This window comes from Rhinoraja longicauda, chromosome 15 (genome assembly GCF_053455715.1).
Source record: "Rhinoraja longicauda isolate Sanriku21f chromosome 15, sRhiLon1.1, whole genome shotgun sequence".
In the NCBI taxonomy this organism is placed as follows: Eukaryota; Metazoa; Chordata; class Chondrichthyes; order Rajiformes; family Arhynchobatidae; genus Rhinoraja; species Rhinoraja longicauda.
In genome coordinates, this window is record NC_135967.1 from 44,291,374 (window position 1) to 44,301,773 (window position 10,400).

General features: G+C 44.4%; 1 protein-coding gene across 1 annotated transcript in view; it reads left to right on the forward strand.

The window, feature by feature from the left end:
• The window catches only part of pgk1 (phosphoglycerate kinase 1), a 35,113-nt gene extending 28,961 nt beyond the window's left edge, over positions 1–6,152 (forward strand). Inside the window, exons 10-11 of the mRNA XM_078412588.1 lie at positions 1,659–1,757; positions 2,085–6,152. Of these exons, the coding sequence (XP_078268714.1) occupies positions 1,659–1,757; positions 2,085–2,125 (140 nt within the window). The 3' untranslated portion in view covers positions 2,126–6,152. The remainder of the gene's footprint in view (positions 1–1,658; positions 1,758–2,084) is intronic.
• The last annotated feature ends 4,248 nt before the right edge of the window (positions 6,153–10,400 follow it).

Genomic DNA, 10,400 nt, shown 5'->3' on the forward strand with positions numbered 1-10,400 from the left:
ACTACATAAGAAGTAATGGTACAAGGGGAGATTGTTTGTAGCCCAGAGAATCCAGTACAAAATCCTCCTCATAACCTACAAAGCCCTCCATAACCTGGCCCCATCCTACCTGACCGACCTCCTCCACAGGCACACTCCCACCTGCACCCTCCGCTCTGCCGCTGCCAATCTCCTATCCCCCCACATCCGGACCAAACTCAGATCCTGGGGGGACAGGGCTTTCTCCATCGCTGCTCCCACCCTATGGAACTCACTACCCCAAACCGTTAGAGACTCCTCCACACTCACCACATTCAAAACATCGCTGAAGTCTCACCTGTTCAGTACTGCCTTCAACCACTGAAGGTCACCTCACCTTCTGTCTCCTTTCTCTGTTCATTTATTTATTTACTTATTTATCTATTTATTCATTTCCCTATGTTCTCAAAATCTCTGTAAAGCGTCTTTGAGTATATGAAAAGCGCTATATAAATAAAATGCATTATTATTATTATTATTATGTATTAAAGTTGGTAAATCAAGAATATAACCTGCCTTCTTTAGCCTTCACTTCACATCCAAGTACATATATTTATTTCCAAGAGGATAATTTCCAACAGGATGGACATGAGGACATTTTCTGCTCTTCCAAGGCCAATAACATCTCTGTGATCAGCTGTGTTGCAAATGGTTCGTCTTAAAAATTTAATTGCTAATTGGGGCAGGCAGGTCTCACAAAGAGGCGAGATCTATGAATGCTAGATATACACCGATCAGCCAAAACATTATGACCACTGACAGGCGAAGTGAATAACATTGATTATCTTGTTACAATGGCACCTGTCAAGGGGTGGGATATATTAGGCAGCAAGTGAACAGCCAGTTCTGGAAGTTGATGTGTTGGATGCAGGAGAAATGGGCAGGAATAAAGACCTGAGCAACTTTGAGAAGGACCAAATTGTTATGGCCAGACGACTGGGTCAGAGCATCTCTGAAACGGCAAGGCGTCCCCTTTTCCTAACTTGACACCATTCAGATAATACTCTGCCTTCCTATTCTTACCACCTAGGGGGAATGGGGAGGGATTGGAGGGATACAGACCATGTGCCAGCAGACGGGATTAGTTTATATTGGCATCATGGTGGAACAAAGGGCCTGTTTCTGTGCTACACAAATCTATGTTCTATGGTCGAAAGAAGAGTCTCGACCCGAAACGCCACCTATTCCTCTTCTCCAGAGATGCTGCCTGACCCTGTGAGTTACTCCAGACTTTTGTGCCTGTCTTTGGTTTAAACCAGCATCTGTAGTTCCTGCCTACACATTCTATGTTCTAATGTATTTAGAAAGGAAGCTAGCTTTTTGATCTGTGGTCTACCTCAACGGAAGTAAAGTGGTTAATTTCAGACAAAATTCTTAATATATATATATTTTTGAAAACATAAAATGGTGCAATTCTACGTGGATTTACTTTGGACTGTGGCTTTGTACTCTGCATCTATAATGAATGATAGGATGGATGTATTAAAAGGCACTGATGAAATGAGTGAATATATATTCTTACAATTTGGTTTTTAACACTGAACAAGCCAAGCGTTGATTCTCGCACTCTTTAACGATGTTCAATGGCCGTAAGAGTTTACACTGGTATTTTGGTTGAAACCCCTTCTTGAACATTGCAGGTGGTGGGGACACAGCCACTTGCTGTGCCAAGTGGAACACTGAAGACAAAGTCAGCCACGTTAGTACCGGCGGTGGGGCCAGTTTGGAACTACTCGAAGGTAAATCCTAGTCTTTCACTGACTTCTGCTTTCAGCTTACAACCCAGTGGTGTGAATACTGATTTCTCTAACTTCCTTTTTAGAACCGGGTCTCTATTGAAAGTTGTAAAACTCCTTCACCATTCATTTATAAATACGTTTGAGTAGCTCTACATGACTGGGAAGTGTAATAAGCAGGTATTCTTTCCCAACTGAATGAATAAACGATAGTTTATTATGACATGGTAATTGTAGACCAGAACACTGTAATTTTATTCTAGCAAGTTTTACAAATGTATTCCTGGCCACCCCACTGATCCTCTTCCTTCCATTGTTTCTCACTTGCAGGTAAAGTTCTTCCCGGTGTCGATGCCCTCAGCAACATCTGAGAACGCAGGGACATGTTGAGCCACTTGCCCACAAGCATCTAGAGTGTCACGCCTCGTGCTTTACAATGTTGAAAGTGTAATTGTTTGTGTCACTACTGAAGATCTCTGTACCGTTATAGGTTTCTGCCTAGTTCCGCAATTGTTTCGATGTCCATCTTCTGTGTAACCAGTTATTGGCTGCATAGTTGTAGCAACTGTAGTGCATGAATATCACAGAGAAAGTTTACGGTTTTCAGTTTTACTGGAGATAGACTGCAACGACTGCTGAATAAATAAACCTGCACAAGCACTGGACTCTCTTATTCAGAAACGGAGACTGGTCAAAGTGAACAGCGAAATCCTGATGGACAATTCATTTTGTATCGCTGCCTGGATTTATACGTTGTACAACTTATCCTTATGACTTGTAATATGGAGATGTTTGTTCACAGATAACGTCAAGCTATGAAATTATACAAGTTAAGAAAAATCAAGACGGGGTGGCGCAGCGGTAGAGTTGCTGCCTTACAGCGCTAGAGTCCCGGGTTCGATCCTGACTACGGGTACTGTCTGTATGGAGTTTGTACGTTCTCCCCGTGACCTGCGTGGGTACAAAGACTTACAGGTTTGTTAATAATTGGTAAATTGCCCCCAGTGTGTAGGAGGTGAATGAGAAAGTGGAGTAATGTAGAACTAATGTGAATGGGTGACCGATGGTTGGTATGGACTCACTGGGCCAAAGGGCCTGTTTTCATACTGTATCTCTATACCAAACACTTCAGCAGCAGGGTGTTCTGTGATAAATGACTTGCATGCTGATTCCATAATGTCACCTACGACACACAAGTTGGGAACATAATGGAATCATTTAGTTCAGTTTATTGTCACGTGCACCAAGGTACAGTGAAAAGCTTTTATTCCGTGCTAGCCAGTCAGGGGAAAGACAATGCATGATTACAATCAAGCCATTTACAGTGTACAGATACATGATAAAGGGAATAACATGAATCACATTTAGTGCAAGATAAAGCCATTAAAGTCCAATAAAGATAGTCGGACAGTCTCCTATGAGGTAGATGGCAGCTCAGGACTGCTCTCTGGTTGTGGTAGGATGATTCAGTTGCCTGATAAAGGGTTGGGATGAAACTGTCCCTGAGTCTGGAGGCATGTGTTTCCTATTTGCAAATATTTTCTAATTGCTTTAATGAGGACAGCTGCAAGCACACTGCGGGGTTTGGTATCATCGCGGGCAGAGGAAGTCATTTGAACTGCTCTTTGGAAACTTATACACTTAAGTTACTTCCAGTATTCTGTGTGTTGAGCTGCAGACTGCACTACAACAACCTGCTATGCCTATTCAGTAGCAGCACCTACAGTATAAGGACATGGATGATGGGTGCATAAGAACAACATCGTTAGTTGGACATGTATCCCTGTTTCTTTGATTCTGGTACCAAATCTTGGAATATTTGTAATAACAAGCGACTGCAGACTTGGGACATCTCCCTACCGTTTCTGGATCACACCGTGTCCATCACACGAGACAGATTATTGACCGACATCTATTACCAATCCACTGACTCCCACAGCTATCTAGACTACACTTCTTCCCACCCTGCTTCCTGTAAAGACTCTACCTCTACTCTCAATTCCTCCGTCTACGCTGCATCTGCGCCCAGGATGAGGTTTCCGTACTGGATCATTGGAGATGTCCTCATTCTTTAGGAAACGGGGCTTCCCCTCTTCCATTATCGATGAGGCTCTCGCTTGGGTCTCCTCTATATCCCGCAGCTCCGCTCTTGCTCCCCCTCCCCCCCATTCGCAACAAGGACAGTTGCCCTTGTCTTCACCTTCCACCCCATCAGCCTTTGCATGCAACAAATCATCCTCCAACACTTTCGTCACCTCCAACGAAATTCCATTACTGGTCACATCTTCCCATCTCCACCCCTTTCTGCTTTCCACAGAGATCGTTCCCTCTGCAACTTCCTGGTCAACATGTCCCCACCCAAACCACCCCCTCCCCAGGTACTTTCCCCTGCAACCGCAGGAGATGCAACACCTGTCCCTTTACCTGCCCCCTCGATTCCATCCAAGGACCCTGACAGTCTTTTCAGGTGAGGCAGAGGTTCACTTGCACCTCCTCCAACCTCATCTACTGTATCCGCTGTTCCAGGTGTCAACTTCTGTACATCGGCGAGACCAAGCGCAGGCTCGGCGATCGTTTCGTTGAACACCTCCGCTTAGTCCGCCTTAACCAATCTGATCTCCCGGTGGCTCAGCACTTTAACTCCCCCTCTCATTCCCAATCTGACCTTTCTGTCCTGGGCCTTCTCCATTGTCAGAGGGAGGCCCAGTGCACATTGGAGAAGGAACACCTCATATTTTGCTTGGGCAGCTTACATCCCAGTGGTATGAACATTGACTTCTCCAACTTCAAGTAGCCCTTTCCCTCTCCATCCCCTCCCCTTTCCCAGTTCTTCCACCAGTCTTACTGTCTCTGACTACATTCTATCTGTCCTGCCCCCTCCCCTGACATCAGTCTGAAGAAGGGTCTCGACCTGAAACGTCACCCATTCCTTCCCTCCAGAGATGCTGCCTGTACCGTTGACTTACTCCGACATATTGTGTCTAAGCTACTGCAGATGCTGGCTTATACCAAAGGTAGACACAAAATGCTGGCGTAACGCAGCGGGTCAGGCAGCATATCTGGAGAACGTGGGTAGGTGATGTTTCAGGTCAGAACCCTTGATCTTGACTTGAGTCGTCAGTCTATATTCTCCAGAGATGCTGCCTGACCAGCTGAGTTACTCCAGCATTTTGCAGCTCTCTTGGAATATTTGGTTTTGTTTGGGAACATGTCCTTCTGCCCACCGAGGCCATACCGGCCCTCAATCACCCATTGACACTATTCTATGTTATTCCACTTTCTCATCCACTCCCAACACACTGGGGGCAATTTTACAGGGGCCATTAACCTACAAACCTGGACATCTTTGGGCTGTGGGATGGCTTCTGTAAATTGCCTCTTTTGTGGAGGGTGCAAAACTGGGATAACTTTCGACTTTAGAGATACAAACTGGCCCTTCGGCCCTCTGAGTCCATGCTGGCCAGTGATTACCCCGTACACTGGCATTATCCTACACACTTGGGACAATACTAAATTTTTTTTTTAACAAAGCCAATTAGCCCAACAAATCTGCACGTCTTTGGAGTGTGGGAGGAAACTGGAGCACCCGGAGAAAACCCACTCGGTCACGGGGAGAACGTACAAACTCCATACAGAGGAAAAACATTTTCAGTCAGAGAGTTGTGAATCTGTGGAATTCTCTGCCTCAGGAGGCAGTGGAGGCCAATTCTCAATGCTTTCAAGAGAGAGCTAGATAGAGCTCTTAAGGATAGCGGAATCAGGGGGTATGGGGAGAAGGCAGGAACGGGGTACTGATTGAGAATGATCAGCCATGATCACATTGAATGGTGGTGCTGGCTCGAAGGGCCGAATGGCCTCCTCCTGCACCTATTGTCAGAAAGCACCCGTTCAGAGTGGAACCCGGGACTCTGGCGTTGCAAGGCTGCGCCACCATGCCGCCCTTTCTCCATGCTGTTTGACTCTGACAGACTGGTATGGACGGCAAATTTCTCTTCCTCAAGGATATCAGTGTTTGCATGGTTGAAAAACTATTTAAAAAGATTATGTGCAGGGCAACTATTTGTGCCCGGTCTCTTCCACAGAGCACAAGGATAAATAGTAAGAATGAAGCTTTCTCTTTGTCTTCACTGTGCATCATTAACAATACATTGGCCTTCTGTTTCGAATTTGCAAACACAATCTCCCTCTCGCACTTCAGCTGTCAGCCTTTGGAAACTTTGCACCCCACAGCGATTGAGCCATGACCAACATTACAAACCCTAGCCTGTGTTTTAGAGTCCAGTGAATATACCTCTGTTCACCATTTCACAACAACACATGCTCAGTTTAACTGCAGTCCCATGACCAACTTTTCTTATTAGCTTTTTAAAAAAACCAACATAATTACACAAAGGTAGACACAAAATGCTGAAGTAACTCAGCGAGTCAGGCAGCATCACGGGAGAGAAGGAATGGGTGACGTTTCGGGTCGAGATCCTTCTTCAGACTTCAATCTGAAGAAGGGTGTCGACCCGAAACATCACCCATTCTTTCCCTCCCGAGATGATGCCTGACCCGCTGAGTTACCTCAGCATTTTGTGTCTACCTTCGATTTTGTTCCCTATGTAATTACACAAAGATGGGTGGCAGCTGAAAAGATTGGACAAAATATAATAAAACAAATATAAAAGATAAAAAATAAATAAAATCATGAGGGGGATTGCAGATAAGTGCAAGGGGTTGCATTTTGGGAAAGCAGGGCGGGACGTTGAATTCATTGTGGATTCTGAGGAGTGGTGTAGAGCTGCGGGATCTTCGAGTGCAGGTACATATTTTTCTGAAAGTGACATTGCAGATATATAAGTGTGGTAAAGAAGTCTTTTGGTACGTTGACCTGCATCAGCCAGGGTATTGAATATTGAAGTTGGGATGTTATGTTACAGTTGTGCAAGACGTTGGTGAGGCTGCATTTGGAGTATTGCATTCAGTTTTGGTCACCCTGCTATCTGAAGTGATGTTCTAAAGCTGGAAAGAGTGCAGAGAGGATTTATGAGGATGTTGCCAGGTGTTGATGGTCTGCAGCTATTGAGGGCGTGCAGCGTAAGTTTACTAGGTTAATTCCCGGAATGGCGGGACTGTCATATGTTGAAAGACTCGAGCGACTAGGCTTGTATACACTGGAATTTAGAAGGATGAGAGGAGATCTTATCGAAACGTATAAGATTATTAAGGGGTTATGAAATATGAAATAAATATGAAATAAATTAAGGGGTTGGACACGTTAGAGGCAGGAAACATGTTCCCAATGTTGGGGGAGTCCAGAACAAGGGGCCACAGTTTAAGAATAAGGGGTGGGCCATTTAAAACTGAGATGAGGAAAAACTTTGACAGTCAGAGAGTTGTGAATCTGTGGAATTCTCTGCCTCAGAAGGCAGTGGAGGCCAATTCTCTGAATGCATTCAAGAGAGAGCTGGATAGAGCTCTTAAGGATAGCGGAATCAGGGGGTATGGGGAGAAGGCAGGAACGGGGTACTGATTGAGAATGATCAGCCATGATCACATTGAATGGCGGTGCTGGCTCGAAGAGCCGAATGGCCTCCTCCTGCACCTATTGTCTATTGAACTATAGGGAGATGGGCAGGCTAGGACATTATTCCTTGGAGTACAGAGGCCAATGACTGATCTTATAGAAGTGTATAAAATCATAACGGGAATTGATAGGGTGAATACACTGTCTTTTACTCAGAGTAGGGGAATCAAGAACCAGAGGACGCTGGTTTAAGGTGGGAGGGGCAAGATTTCATAAAAATCCATGAGGCAATTTTTTCACACAGATGGTGATGCGTATAAGGAACAAACTGCCAGAGGTGGTGGATGATGTAGGTACTATCACATCATTTTATTTTTTTTAATTATTTTATTTTTTTAATTTTATTTAAATTTGAACAAAGCACATACATGTTACAACTCATAGTACCCAATGATATCTACATTATAAATTCAATTATACATGTACTATCACATAATTTAAAAGACACTTGGACAGGTACATGGATAGGAAAGGTTTAAAGGGATAATAATAATAATACATTTTATTTATATAGCGCTTTTCATATACTCAAAGACGCTTTACAGAGATTTTGAGAACATAGGGAAATTAATAAATAGATAAATAAGTAAATAAATAAATGAACAGAGAAAGGAGACAGTAGGTGAGGTGACCTTCAGTGGTTGAAGGCAGTGCTGAACAGGTGAGACTTCAGCGATGTTTTGAATGTGGTGAGTGTGGGGGAGTCTCTAACGGTTTGGGGTAGTGAGTTCCATAGGGTGGGAGCAGCGATGGAGAAAGCCCTGTCCCCCCAGGATCTGAGTTTAGTCCGGATGTGGGGGGATAGGAGATTGGCAGCGGCAGAGCGGAGGGTGCAGGTGGGAGTGTGCCTGTGGAGGAGGTCGGTCAGGTAGGATGGGGCCAGGTTATGGAGGGCTTTGTAGGTTATGAGGAGGATTTTGTACTGGATTCTCTGGGGGATGGGGAGCCAGTGGAGTTTATAAAGGACGGGGCCAAACACGGCCAAAGGATATGGGCCAAACACGGGCAAATGGGACTAGCTTAGATGGAACATCTTGGTCAGCATGGACTGAGTTGAGCTGCAGGGCCTGGTTATGTGGCTCTAAAGCAACAAATGGCAAATGGAATGTAATGTTGAAAAACTAAACAAAAAGCTAAAGTTTACTGCTGGAAGTTTAGTCTAAACACTGCTCGGATTTATGCTGTCTGTCACCAGCAATACTTTCGTAAAAACTTCACATTAATATAAATACACCATGAAAGAATTTATGTGAAGATCTGGCTGTCATCTGGAAAGATTCAAATTAAAATTCTAACTTTTTCTCCCCTATTTGTAGTTCAGGTTCGGTACTACGGTTGTTATTCCACTGTCACAAATGAAAGAGTTTACATTTTTTAGTTTATTTTAGAGATACAGCGCAGAAACAGGCCCTTCAGCCCACCGGGTCCGCACTGACCAGCGATCCCCACACACTAACACTGCCCTACACACACTAGGAACAATTTAAATTTATAGCAAGCAGATTAACCTACAAACCTGTACATCTTTGGAGTGTGGGAGGAAACCGAAGATCTCGGAAAAAAACCCATGCAGGTCATGGGGAGAACGCTCAAACTCTGTACAGACGGCACCCGTAGTCAGGATCGAACCTGGGTCTCTGGCGCTGCAAGTGCTGTAAGGCAGCAACTCTACCGCTGTGCCACCGTGCCGCCACGTCTAGTGAATTCCTCTTACTGAGTTAATTTTAGATGTCCTAAGGTTTTGAACGATGCAGATCTTTGCATTTAATGTGTCCATAAAGCTACAGCAAGTAGAAATTAATTAAAGTGGAATTTAATTTTTCCAGTTCACATCAAGTCTATATGACAAAGCCTTTTACACTTGAACTTTGTTTAGTGATACAACAGGCCCTGTGGCCCACTGAGTCATTTTAATTATTGGAATTCTTTGAAAAGGCTTTGTAAAAGTTGAGGTAGTGCAGAGATTTACCTCAGAGATTTATTTTTGTGTCATGTTAATTTTATTATGAATTTAACTACATTGAATTTTGTTAATTGTAGAGGTTGCAGCTGAATTTTTGTTTAGTTTAGAAATACAGCCTGGAAACAGGCCCTTTGGCCCACTGAATCCACACTGACCAGCGATCCCCGCACACTAACGCTATCCGATACATACTAGAGACAATTTACACTTATAACAAGCCAATTAACCTACAAACTTGTACGTTTTTGGAGTGTGGGAGGAAACCGGAGATCTCGGAGAAAACCCACGCAGGTCACGGGGAGAACGTACAAACTCCGTACAGACGGCACCCGTAGTCGGGATCGAACCCGGGTCTCTGGCGCTGCATTCGCTGTAAGGCAGCAATTCTACCGCTGCGCCACCGTGCCGCTCATTTAATGTGCATTTAAGAAGTATATCAAGCTGTGATGTGATGTACTTTTTAAATTAGGTTCATTCAGCTGCAACCTATACAAATAGGATGCTAACTCAGTTTGTCCTCTGACTTGGCCTGCAGGGTGTTAATAGCGTTCTCTATAGTTGCACGTTTACTGCAGCTGTGATATACTGTGTCTCGCTGATCCAGTATTATTGTCCTTCTGTCCTCTCCTGACAGCCCTCATTCATTACCCATTTACTGCTCCAGCACACAGATCAGGAATAATTAACAAGCTTTCTCCACCCGCCTTCAGCCGACATCCACACCATCTGTGCCATGCAGTTTTTCACTTGGTTTCCACCTTATTACAGATATACTGCCTTTGTTCACTCCAACCCCCCTTCCCCCACCCCCCACCTTCTCCACAACTTAAAACATGCCTGCTTTCTATTTTGTTCCTGGTTCTGGTGATTCGTCACCAGTTAAAACATAAAGATAGACACAAAATGCTGGAGTAACTCAGCGGGACTTGCAGCATCCCTGGAGAAAGGGAATGGTTGACGTTTTGAGTCGAGACCCTTCTTCAGAATGAAACTCCCCATTGCTTTCCCCATAGATGCTGGAGGTTTATCGGGCTAATTCCTGGAATGGGGAGGTCGCGCTATAAGTTCACGTGATAAGAGCAGAATTAGGCCATTCAGCCCTTCAATTCTACTC